This window comes from Periplaneta americana, chromosome 12 (assembly GCF_040183065.1).
Source record: "Periplaneta americana isolate PAMFEO1 chromosome 12, P.americana_PAMFEO1_priV1, whole genome shotgun sequence".
NCBI lineage: Eukaryota > Metazoa > Arthropoda > Insecta > Blattodea > Blattidae > Periplaneta > Periplaneta americana.
The window spans coordinates 71,225,318-71,239,217 of record NC_091128.1 but is presented as its reverse complement, the minus strand read 5'-3'; the positions used below and the strand labels follow the sequence as shown (position 1 = coordinate 71,239,217).

The 13,900-nt window shown below is 35.7% G+C and overlaps 1 protein-coding gene across 5 annotated transcripts in view; it reads right to left on the bottom strand.

Annotated features, from left to right (window-relative positions):
• Fs(2)Ket (Importin subunit beta Fs(2)Ket) overlaps positions 1–13,900 on the bottom strand; it is a 123,823-nt gene that overhangs the window by 78,152 nt on the left and 31,771 nt on the right. For all 5 annotated transcript variants that reach the window (XM_069841523.1, XM_069841519.1, XM_069841520.1 and 2 more), the window contains exons 8-10: positions 12,783–13,174; positions 7,272–7,475; positions 3,413–3,643 (exon numbers count right to left, since the gene is read on the bottom strand). In XM_069841523.1, coding sequence (XP_069697624.1) covers positions 3,413–3,643; positions 7,272–7,475; positions 12,783–13,174 — 827 coding nt within the window. The remainder of the gene's footprint in view (positions 1–3,412; positions 3,644–7,271; positions 7,476–12,782; positions 13,175–13,900) is intronic.

The window sequence follows — 13,900 nt, the reverse complement described above, 5'->3', positions numbered from 1 at the left end:
ATTTCTGCATAAAAGGGTGGTAGGGAACAATAAGCCAATTCAAGGCTGAGGAGCTAGCCTTTGGACCCTTATGTACAAGTTGGAGGTGGGGGGGATAACAAGCATCTAGAGCACTTTGCAACTACATTTTCACTTGCTGTTAAAGAAGGCAATTTCAAATCATATAATAATGAGACAATATGCAAGATTTGGCAACAATTACTTCTATCATTAGGAACAAACAAGTGCTTGTCCAACTCTAACATTAAATATCTTAATCCTTAATTGAGAAACTCAAACAGCCAGTTTTTTATGAAGTGCTACCCAAAAGTTCACGAAATGTACCACTAAATAGCAAATAATGGTCACAGCACTTCTGCCACAAATAGAATGCATCCTAGTTTTTTTTGGTGAAGTGTTTAGCACTGCCTGCGATTCTGTTTGTATCTCCTCTATGGTGTCAAATCTTCAGCTGTTAAACTTGATTTTAATTTTTGGAAAAAGAAAAAATCGCACACAGCCAAGTCAGGTGAGTACGGTATTATGGGGGTCAAGTTCTTTGCCAAACACTCTTTGCACAATGAAAGCTGTATATGGCCTCGCGTCGTCACGATCAAGAACCCAATTGTTCCAGCGCCACTTCTCTAGATGTTTCCTCCTCACATCCTTCCTTGGCCACCTTAGAACATCATGATATAATGCTGTATTAATCAACTGACTAGAGTTACGAACTCCTTGCAGATAGTCCCATCAATATCGAAGAAACAGATCAATAAAGATTTGATGTTACTCTTGACTTGGTGAGTTCTCTTTGGTCGAGGTGAAAATGGGCTCTTCCATTGGAATTGCTGCTTTGTTTCAGGATTATACCCATAAACTCAACTTTCGTCACCTGTGACAACTTTGGAAATGAAATCTCAGTCAGTTTGATGCAGTTGTTTCAGTTCCATGCAATGCTCTTTCTGTTCATCAGACAGCAGTCAAGGCACGAATTTTGCAGGAGTCATTCTCACATTCAGTTGTTCTGATAAAATCATCTGCATATACCCCATGGCAACCCCACAATGTAACAAATGTCTTGGATGGTCTGCCTACGATCTTGCACTATCACAATCCGAACACCAGTGACTTTTCTGAAGTCAGAGGAGTATGCAAGAAATGTAGTTACCAGGTTTGAACACCCCCCTCCCTTGAACTTAAAAAAAAAAAGTACATACATATATTTCAATATATTTTGTTTCCATGGATTCTCCTGTTATGTAAAATAAAATAAGTCTTACCTATCATACACAAATAACTGTTGACTAAATTATATACATGATTAATGACAGAAGCAATTTTTTATTATACAAAATTAAACAGAAGTTAAAAAAACTTGTTAAAAATTGTATGGCTGTGAAAAAATTATATTTTAAAGATTTTATAAGGATATTCAAGAATATGTTTTATTAGAACATAGTATAATATTAATAAATATACCGGAACATAATAATATAATAAAACGTAAGATTTAAAATACTGATAATGTAAAATGTAAACAATTTTAATAATGACTCCCTCCCCCCTTTTGACAAAATTCTGCGTATGTCACTGTCTGGAATAATGCCAGTTGATGGTCATCCTGAACATTCATCACCATCAGTCAATGTTCAGACATTTTTTAAATGTTTAATGCCGGGATTACGATCGACGTTCGTTTGCGTTATGTTGCGGTGAAGTACGTAGAAGTTCAACAAATACAAGCTCTGTGTCTTTCATTACGATCAACGTTAGAATGAATGAACGCATGACGGCGTTGTTTCAACATTGTCAAGGTCAAGCTTTCACAAACGCAAAGAAATGTAAGCTGAACGTCAACCAATCACGAATCAGAAGCCCTTCATATGTTTTCACCTTTTCTTTCGTTGTAGATGCGCCATATTGCTACTGAAATATTAAATAAAATCATATTAATTAAAAATTACGTAATACGAGGAAGGATCTTTGATTGAATATGTCACGTCACATGAATATATTTCCTCTATATGGCATAAAACACATTTTATTTAAAATTAAACATTATAGGCAGCAAACAAGAAAGCGTTCATAATATCTAATTCAACAATTGAATTCCGAATCTCTCCGTAGCGTAATGGTCAAGAGACTGGTCGTGGTGTAGATAGGCCCTGGTTCGAGCCTCGGTTAATCTTATTTTTTTTTTATGTTTTTAATCATTTATTTACATTATTTTAGATACGTTATTTTATTTTAACCCGAAATAAAGGGGCTTTTACCTCACAAATAATATATTCGTAATTTGCACTAGTCCAGCTGTTTAGTAGGGAAGACTGTTGTATCTTCAGCATAGTATAGCTTTGAACTTTTTTTTTATTTATTTATTTATTTTTTTGCCACCTAGAGGACTCAAACTGAAGTAGATTGTAGAGAAAGTCACTCAGTAGCTCTGGTCGTAATTTCGGTTTGATTTATTGCAAAGTGCGAATTCTGTGGACGAAACAATTTTTTTAGTAGCAGAAGCAAACATTTCGTTCACTGATATATGTTTTCTAACACAAAACCAAGAAATAAAATCTTGTAAAGTAAAGTTGTAAAGGAAACTTCAATAATTATTTCAAGCATTTTTCATTTAAAATATTTCATTTCTCAAAATTAAAAAAAGGTGAAAAGTGTTTCAAGGTACAACAGTCTTCCCAAGTACCGGTATATGGTTTTATTTTTATTTTTATTATTATTATTATTATTATTATTATTATTATTGTCATTCTATATTATTCTGTCGTAAAATATTTTTGTAATACTGGTAGGCCTATTTTATTTGTCTCAAAGTTACCATAAAATTCAATGTTTATCATAATCAGACATGACTGACTGACTGACGTGTGTATTTCAGTACTCATTATGGCCGGCAGAGCGTGATAGTTGTCACGAACGTCGATCATAATATATAGCCTCTTAACGTTCGGAAGAAATTCAACGTACAGATGAACGCAACGTAACATAATGCAAACGAACGTCGATCGTAATCCCAGCCTAAGCCAGTCGTAAGTTTGTGTCTGACCTAAAGCATCGTTGTCAAATGCTTGCTGTAACATTTTGTGCATTTCTGTGGCAGTGTTCCGAAGTTGAAAACAGAACTTTATAAAGACATGCTGTTCTCTCATATCAGTCATTGTTAAGTCACAATCTCGAGCACATACAAAAATGCTCGCAAACAACAAATGCACACTAACTCACAAAGCATGTAGAAAACTCCAACCAGCGGCAAATGTTTGAACTCTCACACATTCATGCGCAGAATACAAATTTCGAGAACTTTTGAGTAGCATCTCATAGAAAAATTCGAATAAATCCAGAAAATTAAGCTCCTTTATCCAGTATATAAAATTAAATGCTGCAGACAATGGGTATTTAGTAAATCAAATTTTATACATGCCTGATATTCAGCGTGATTTTTAAGACCAAGACATAGGAAAGGTTTGAAAGCTTCCATGTACTTGAGGAAGCCCTCTCCTAGCACCTCCACCAGAGTGGACACAGCCATTAGTGCATCTTCCTGGACACCACCCGCCTTGCAAGAATTAGAGTTGAACATCTGAAGAAGTGCAGTCATGATGGCATCGGAGATTTGGGGTGCATCTTCAGGAGTCACTTTCCTCAATACACTCTGCAAGTTGAAATTATCATATGCACAGATTCAAACACGTTTGCAATAAAATCTGGCTAATAAAACACACGAAGAATAAAGGAATTTTTCTTTTGTCCAATAACAGGGCCCATAATGGGAAACTACAATATAAAATTTTACACAGAACTTAATAGTACTGATAATTTCTGAGAATGTGGCAAAAACAATTACATAATTCAAACTCTGATTTAATTATAATCATCTTCCTCTTGGCACAACGTGCAAAAGCAGATCTCTGAGAGTCCCAGAAAATTGTCGCCATATGATTAAACCGGTCAGCTTTATCACAGCAATTGCAGTCCTGATTTGGCACTGATTCGCCTATTTAGTACCATAATAAAATAACATTTTTAAAACAGAAGAATAATGGACTGACATTAACCTCAGGATATTCTATCAACGTGCATTGAAAGAAGTGAGAATCTAAACAGTCCTCAGTGTCTGGAAAATTTGTATTATCCAATTGTCCGAAGACATTCAAAATACTTCTTTTGTGAGACCAATCTGATAGCTAATGTTTAACCCATACTCAATACTGTACAGTCTCAGAAACAAAAAATGGCCCGACTCTTAAAGCTCCTTACAGAGAATGATTCACATCACAACGATTTAAGGGGAGAGGATGGTGAAAAAATACCAGAAACACTTGAAAATTGGGGAGGGGGGGGGGGGAGGAAGGAGATTGATTAAAATAATCCTTTGATGTCTGAAGAAAATTATATCCATCACTGTATACCCCTAAGTGACTTTTATCACATTCGGAGACGCCATTTTTAAATGGTCAGTGCTAGAGTGGCTAATTGTCAGGGGCGGCTTTAGAGGCAGTGCCATCATGCCATGGCACTATCAGAACACGAGAGAGAAAAGAAGAATTCATATTTTCCGCACAAAACCAGACAAAAATAAGTTACGCTTATACTTGCAAATTCTATTGCCAACATTATCGTTGCCGCCAATCATGTTGTAACCAGTGTTTGCAGCCTGGATCTGTGCCAGGTACTACATCCCATATGAAATATAATGGGATGCGCACACAGTGAAAATCTTCTCCCATGCATTTCAGCATCTAAAATGTGCCAGGCACAGTTTATTGCTTTCATTTTTAAATGCTCGGGTAGCTGTATATAAATACAACCTCATTTATTATCTCACTTCCTTACCTCGCATTCTCATCTATTCTCCTGCTTTGTTGAAATAATATTCTTAAAGGGTAGGACGCAAAAATAAGATAATAAAATCTTTGCTGGTTTCTTAGAATACTTTGTTTAGGAATGCTTTTATTTCAGTATATTTCTAAATGTAATGCGAAACTGTAAACCTGTGAAGTGTTTATGTAACGTTGTGAAGAAATTAATTCAGTTATCACTTTATTAAAATTTCCGCCTGGATAATGACGAAGAGAGAGGCTCAGAGAAAAACAGCTAACAACAACAACAACAACTAACAGCTTGTGAAATGAGATCCATGAGGAAAACAGGATACACAATTTGGGATAAAAAACGGAGAGTAGGTATTTTTGAAAGAAATGAAAGTTAAACTCGTGACTGATTTCCTACATGACCACAAAGCTAACTGGAAGAGCCATGTAAAAAGAATGCTGGAGAGCAGAGGGCCGAAAGTAGCCTCAGTTATTGTCCTTTCAGAAGATATCTACTTTTCTTCTAAATTAAGGGTGTAAATTACTACTGTGAAAACATTCAGTGGAAGATACTTAAAAAGATGGCATGAAACCATACAGACCACAACAGATCACTAGGTTCAAAGCTTGAACTGGTTGATGATGACAATTTATATAGATTTGTAAAGACTGCATTCATTTGTTGACAAAATAGCAGAACAAAATGTGCAATTGGTGAGAGAGAAAAAAAAAAGACAATATGAAAATGTTACTTAAAAAATACATTGTTGTTAAGATTTCGCGAATAAACCAAGTATTGCTGAAATTCTATTAAAAACTTGAACTATGATATTTTCGAGTTATTTCACGATTCAGAAGTGCGTTTTTTAGGTTATGAGAAATATTAAAAAAATGGTGCAAAAAAACTGGCGAAATGAGAACAATTTGCATTATCATGTAATGAGAATTTCATGGATTTCTAACTGCAGCACATGAGCAGAACAATGATCAGCTATTTTGCTGTTCAAACTGTGCTGTATTGTCATTTACTGCAAAAAAGCAGTGTTAAGTAGATATGAACTACTTCCTCTGTATCTCTCTCTAATAAGCTCCATTTCCAGATACTATTCTGCACATAATATAACGTAAAACACAGTCAACCAACTCACAAACACGCAAGTTACTTCTGTGCACATGGTGCAGGATCTGTGTCGGAGGGAACATAGCGCAGTGGCATCCTTCTTGTGTCTGTAATCTGTAATCGGTTTACCATTACACTATAGATGACCGGACAGTAAAGAAGAATACATCATGCGCATTCATAAACACTGTTCATTATTCCGCTTGTGCCAACACTAAATTATAGCCCAAACATCAAAATGCAAATAGCCTACATTGTACCAATGTAACTAAATAGGCCTATAACTTATTTGTAGCATATACTTGCAACATCTTTTTAGGTATAGTTATATAAGAACGAAACAATGTATTGTTAGTGAAAGTTAGCAATTGACAAATAATCACTCTTCTTAATGTATCCAGCCGTTTGCTGACAACATAAAGTCCACTATATTCCACTGTAGTCTATTCAGTTGTTTTTCACGAGAAATGAGGGGTATTTTGATTGGTGTTCATTATAGATGCCTGTTGCTAGTAGCCAGACTCCGGGTAGGGACTGCACTGAGAGATGCCAAGAATAGTACTAAAGAACTTATTGACAAATAAAACTCTTATATTTTATACACTGGATATTTTGAAAAATGTAAGCAAACATATTGATAAATACAACGATAATACTGGAAATATGGTTTAAAATTAAAATAATATAAATTGTGCAATGCATACATATCTCAATTTATTAAGAGTCTAATATTTTCAGGTTTACTTGGTACATGCTCTTGCTTTTTGACATATTTTGATTTGTACGATATAAACTATATTTGGACATAATGAAACAATTCTGAAACACTTTAAGTTATGGTCACTGAGGTTTCAGGGTCTTTGTTACGTTTCATAGCTGAAAATGAAGCTTCACACACATAAGTCAAACTGAACATTAAAATCAAAGATGCTGCATGCCTGTGGATATGAGGGAATCTTGACTTGGAAAATCGGCTGTAAAAGTCTAGCAAACTACGTCTGTTCCTGTAACTATCAGCCAACTCGATGCCACATTTCAAGTTGATTAGTTCCAGTTGCACATCTTTGGGAGTATCATCAATATTCCCATTCAGGATTAAAATTGTTTGTTGGCGCCAAAGGCCTTCGCTTTAATGGCTTCTTTCCACGACAAACTGGTGCCAATCTATGAGACACCACTGCTAACGAGGACAACCTGTACGTGTCCAACTTGTACACTGCTCTGCTCGCACCATGCTCAATACCTTCACACTGCACCGCGAGCAGCCAGTTGGTTGTCAGTGACTTAAAAGATGAACAAACCTGTCTGGCATGATAGTGATATTATGAGGGTTAGTTATATTGTCATACCTGAAGTGTAGCACAAAGCAGACTCTGCAAGTCATTGTACTGAGCTCGGTCACTGTGACTCTGAATATGGGTTTCCATCTGCAGCACCTGCTGCAATCGGTCCAAGATAACCATCGTGGTCCTCTGCACAGTGACATAGCAGTCCCTTGGAGAATTTTTTACCATTTCCATCAGTGCCTCATAAGCTGCTGAACGTAGGTTGGCCTGTGGATCACACAATTGTACACACTGTCTTAGTTTTCATTATTAAGTTTACCATAATTCCTTTTCAGGGTACTTTTTTTTTAACTTATCCATTAAGTATACAAACGATATTTCAATGTTCAAAAGTAGACATTAAGTTCCAGGACATGGTAAAATAAAAACTCATTTTACTGCTTAAGAGGGACTATACAGAAAATTACATTTTCTACATTTTTTAAGAAACAGCTTTAATTTTTGGTACACACATGAATCTTTGCAACCAAATACCTTTCATCATAATTATTTTTTTTTAGTTATTAAATTAAAAAAAGAAAGCGAGCAAATTTTCAAAATATTACTCCTCATACAAATTTCGTTCAACCAGTTTCAATATTTTTTATTCAGTACCACTACTATGTTAGAAAGATAACTCTGCATGTAATTATTTTTAAAATAATGTCATATTATAGAGAAAAAAATCATTTGTAAAATAACAACATTCTTTAAAAATTATTTTGTTTATATCATATACATTTTTTTCTTTAAAAGTTGGAGAGTTAGAAAAAGTCCATGTATAAAATAGTTAACCATGGTAGAGGGAGAATATACACAAAAAAAAAAAATCAGCTTCTTAGCCACAAAATTGTAGAAGCCTTAGTAATTAATCTGAATGAAGAGAAATACACAAAATATTATAGCGGAGAAAAATGGCTTTAAACTTGACACTTCAAGTATGCAGATCATTATAGGGTTTCCAATAAAATTGCTTTACGCCCTTGAAACTCTGCAAACATGTAGAACAGGGTATTAAGAACCATTTACAGAATAAAAGAAAAAAATCAATTTTTTGTCCAAAAATGTCATATTTTCTCTACAAGCCTCCCTTATGAAATAAAATGGAAGTCTAGACAAGACAAGTTTTCGAACATAATATAAAAGAGTAACCCTTGGTGACACAATACTGATCTTACTTGCTTGTAGACTAAGTATTACAGGTTGAAACTCAACCAAAAGCAATAGATTTTTAAAAGTGTCATACAGGGGTGGTAAACTCGTATTGTAAATAGAGCAGTCTGCATAAGAGCAACTCAGGTAAGGGGAGAGGTTGAGCTCTCTGGGAGAGGCTTTCCCCGACCCTGGTGTCATAGATTTATCTTCTTTCTTTTTCTTGTATCATGTTGTTCCTAGGTGGAACATAGGGCAGCAGTAAAGTTCCTCCAGCGTACTCTGTCGCCAGCCATCTGTTTCACGTCTTTCCAGCTTTTCCCACATCTCTCTACTTCCTCCTCTATTGATCGTTTCCATGTTTTTCTAGGCCATCCTCTCTTCCCTACTCCTTGTGGATTCCAATCAATTGCAGTCTTCTCAATAGCTCCATCTGGCTTTCTCAGCGTGTGGCCTATCCAATTCCATTTTCTTTGTTTTATTTGGTAACATATTTGCGATTGGTTAGTTCTTCTCCACAGTTCTTCATTTGCTATTATTTCCGGCCATCTTATATTTAGAATATGTCTCAGACATCTGTTGACGAACGCCTGTATCTTTTTATTTATTACATCCGTAATTTTCCATGTTTCACAACCATAGAGGAGGACTGATTTTACATTTGTGTTAAACAGTCTGAGCTTTGTCTTCAATGAGATGTTATTCCGCCATATGGGATATAGCTGTACAAATGCTCCATTTGCTAGCCGAATACATCTTTTCACATCTTCTTCCGCTCCACCTGTTTTTGTAACCACACTTTCCAGGTATAGAAAAGTATCCACTTCTTCTATTTCTATATCATTTACTGTCAATTTATTTTTATTATTACAATTTACCCTCATGTGTTTTGTCTTAGAGGAGTTTATCTTCAATCCAACATTTCCTACTTCCTCTTGTAATTTCTCAACTTTAGCTTCCATATACCTAAATCTCTGTGCTAGCAAACATATATCATCTGCAAAGTCAAGGTCTTCCAGATGATTGTTAATATCCCATTGAATTCCTCTTTTCCTTTTTCCTATAACCCTTCTCATAGTTCTATCTAACACCATCAGAAACAATGTTGGGGAGAGAATACACCCTTGTCTTACTCCAGATTTCGTTTCTATAGGTTCTGAGAGATTACCTTCATGTGCTTTGGTCATAGATTTATACCACACAAAAAAATCTAAGTCACTGACACAAAATTACCACTCAAATGTACCTTGTCCCATCAGGTTTCCTTACTTTACAGATGTCTCAAATGAGAGTGTAGTTATCACTGCAGAACATTACATCAGATCACAGAGGCCTCTAGGGGACAAAGGAGGAAACAATTACCATCCAAATATAACTTCTCCCACCAGGTTTCTTTACAGATAGACGTCTCAATTGAGAGTGTAACTATCACTGCAGAACATTGCATAAAACCACAGAGGCCCCTAGGGGGCAAAGAAGGGAATAATTACCACTCAAATATACCTTGTCCCACCAGTTTCCTTACTTTACAGACAGATGTCTCAATTGAGAGTGTAGCTATCACTGCAGAACATTGCATAAGACCACAGAGGCCTCTAGGGGGCAAAAAAGGAAACAATGTGTGTGAAACAGAAGTATAAATGTAATTCCATTCTCCACATAAATAATATTACAATAAAATAATTATCCTCTGCAATAATGGGTCAGAATATAGCGAAATAAACAGGGCACTTTTAATATGCTATTGAAATATAGTGGTTTGTTTTATAACGCAAAAATTTCCGTTCTAAAAATGCTTTAAACTCTTACCTCTTGCAATGAATGCCTTAATTATATTAGCTGTATTTCGCAATATCAGACAATTAAAATGACTTTCATGTTATAAAATTACATTAATAGGTCTAAATCCAAAGGTGAAAGTGATATTAGAACGCTAAAGAAGACCAAGTCTTCACCTTTCTTTTGATTTTCAATTTTTGAAGGAAATTTACATATCAACGAAATATTTAAATCTTATCTGAAAGGTGTGATAAAGTCATAAAAATCAATAAAAATATTACTTTGTTATTGAAATTAGTAACACAGGGAGTATACTTCATGAAAGTTTAACCAACATCATTGACAAAAAAAATAAACAGGGTGAATCAAAAGTCTGCAACCACATAAATATCTTCCATATGCTTGATTTTCGATTACTATTGGTGTTACCAGTATTTGTAAGATCAAATGCTCTACCAGTGATACATTCGATTCTAGCCCTCAGCTATCTCAAAAGCCGCCATTTTGAATGCATCTTATTGAGAATGTGGATAGAACATTTTGTAGCATTTCCGGGGTGACTTTAGCACAAGCTTCAATGATACCGTTCTTTAAATGTTTCACATTCTCAATTTTCTTTTCATCCTACCAAGCTCTTTATGTAACCCCAAAAGAAAAAATCAAGGGGTGTTAAATCTGGAGACCTGGCCGGTCATTCTACTGGTCCACGTCGATCAATCCAATGTCCAAGGAACTGTTTGTCCAGTCTGCTGCAACATTTCTGTGACTTAACCTACCAGAATGAAGAACGGTATCAATTCTTTCCTTTTTCGATAATGTCATCATGAAAATCAAGAAATTTGTTATAGAAAAGCTTCAAATAATCCCAACAATGCATTGAAACTGTCACAGGTTAACCAAACAGTAAAGCGGGAAAAGTTGATTACCACAATTGCATAAAAACACTTTTTTCAAAGCCTACTTAGTATGGTACCATGTTACAAAATATCTGTAGATGCAGTAACTAATGTTTGTGTCATTATTACAGTTATCTTTAAATAACTTGAAAACGATTAGAGATATCTCAAAATGGATTGAACCATTGTTTTTCTCAGAAAATTTCACATGATTTTGAGTACCTACATGACCCCTTTTCCATTTAAAATTTCAAAGTTACATTCAAAATGGCGGCTTTTGAGATAGCTCAGGGCTAGAATCGAATGTGTCACTGGTAGAGCATTTGGTCTTACAAATACTGGTAACAAGCATTTGGTCTTACAAATACTGGTAACACCAATAGTAATTGAAAATCAAGCATATGGAAGATAATTATATGGTTCCAGACTTTTGATTCACCCTGTATTATGCAGGCACTTAACCTTGTATATTACAGTAAAACTGTTGTTGTTGTTATCTGATGGCGAGACATAAGGATTCAATCCCTGAGTCTTCTGGCATTCCAGTACAATTTTGAGAGGTTCTTAGTCTTCTGGAGATTAGGTTCCAGTTTTCGGTATTGAAGTAGATGTTCTCCATTCATTTTGGTACTTTGGTCCTTGCAGATGGTGCAGTGTTCAGAGTTATTAAATTTCATGCGATATAGACATGATGCTAGACAGCCATGCTCAGTGTTTAGACAGAAGGTTACTGTTGCTTCTATTCTAGGTTTGTTTTTGTTCACCTCCCACTTTTCTTTAATATTTCTCAAAATTTTGTCCTGGGATAATTTCGATGCTTCTGTGTGAAATAGATCATGGATTCAATTCGTTACTAGCCTTTTCACTGTTTTTATGTCCAGCGAGGTTGAAGTAGTGTTGCTTCCTTCTTAGCAAGTAGGTAGCAGTTTCATTCCCGAAAATGTTAACATGTGATGGGATTCATTAAAAGGTTATTGAGTTTCCTTCTCTATTAAGGAGTTTTAGTATTTCTCTTGATTTCTTTTGTTAGTTAAAACTTACATGGATAGTAAACACAGCAGTAGTATACAAGAAATGTTGTGGAATAATTTTGCATTATGTAATACAGAATCAAAATATTTGGGGCTAAGAAGGATGAAGTTACAGGAGAACGGAGAAAGTTACACAATGCAGAACTGCACACATTGTATTCTTCACCTGACATAATTAGGAACATTAAATCCAGACGTTTGAGATGGGAGAGCATGTAGCACGTACGGGCAAATCCAGAAATGCATATAGAGTGTTAGTTGGGAGACCAGAGGGGAAAAGACCTTTGGGGAGGCCGAGACGCAGGTGGGAGGATAATATTAAAATGGATTTGAGGGAGGTGGGATATGATGATAGAGACTGGATTAATCTTGCACAGGATAGGGACCGATGGCGGGCTTATGTGAGGGTGGCAATGAACCTGCGGGTTCCTTAAAAGCCATTTGTAAGTAAGTTGTAAGTAAGTAATGTAGAATCAAATGTACTTTTCGAAATAAAGTATAAATAATATTATTTCCTAATGCACATTATACTGAGATTTCACTTTCTGATATTTTTATGTGTCTGCCATTTTTCTACACAAATAAGCATCTCTCTCTTTAAAGACAATAGAAGTCAGTACTGTACGGCAGATATACGTCAAATGTTTCAAATAAGGCACATTTTAACATTATCTTACCTGTGCTCCATCATGCCTGTCTGTTGTTTCCAATAGCCTCTGTACAATAAACTCGAAGTACTGTGACAGACAATATGTTTCAGGCTGAGCTTGCTCTTCATTTCCTTCAGCCTGCTCGTAGCTCGCTTCTGCAAGACCAGTAAATGCCCAACATACATTTGCTGCAACTCGAGGTTCTGATTTCAACCCATTGACCAGACTCTCTAGCAGGGGCTTAAGATATGTCTCATTGATGGCTGCCTCTGGGATTATTTCACAAACACGACCAAATGTCCAAGCTGCAGTATCCCTCACGACGACACTGCTGTCATACATAGACTCTATTAATGTTGGCATTGCTTGTTCCACAAGTGGTTTCAAAGTCGTAGGATCTAAACCACCAAGAATTGAGCCTGAAAAATAAAATAACTTAAATCAATAAACTCCACGACTTTAATAAGTAATAATCAATATGGCTTACAATATTACACCTGTTTCACATTTTGGTTTACTCGGTCCTTCCATCTTGTCAAGGACTTCCTCTATTGGATCATTATTTCAAATGCGACGTGATTTTTACTCATTCAGAAGACATATTAATTTATGGCATCACTTGAAATCATCTTTGAAGTCTCAGCTATCTAGTGGTTATTGTACTTGCTTCTAACTCAAGGTATGCAGGTTCCATCTCAGTTCAAGGTGATGGAATTAAGCAGAAACTATCTTAAGTCAGAGTCCATTAGATTGGCCCCTAGTTACCATTATCTTCAGTCAGGTTTTAACTTGGCAAGGATAGTAACATCCAAACCCCAGAACAGCTCCAAACCAAACAGCTGAAGATTACAATTATTATGGAATATTTTAAGTGTATTACAAACTGATTCTTGAGTTCAAGCTTGAATAACCATAAAAGATTTCAAGTACTGTAAAATAAAAATTCTTATTACGATTCCCTTCAGGAACAGAAGTTTGGAAGAAAGAAGGAATCCATGGTGTAGTCACCCTGAGTGGTGCAGTTGGTATAGCACTGGCCTTCTGTGCCCAAGGTTGCGGAGTCGATCCCGGCAGAGGTCGATGCCATTTAAGTGTGCTTAAATGTGACAGGCTCATGTCACTAGATTTAGTGGCATGTAAAAAAA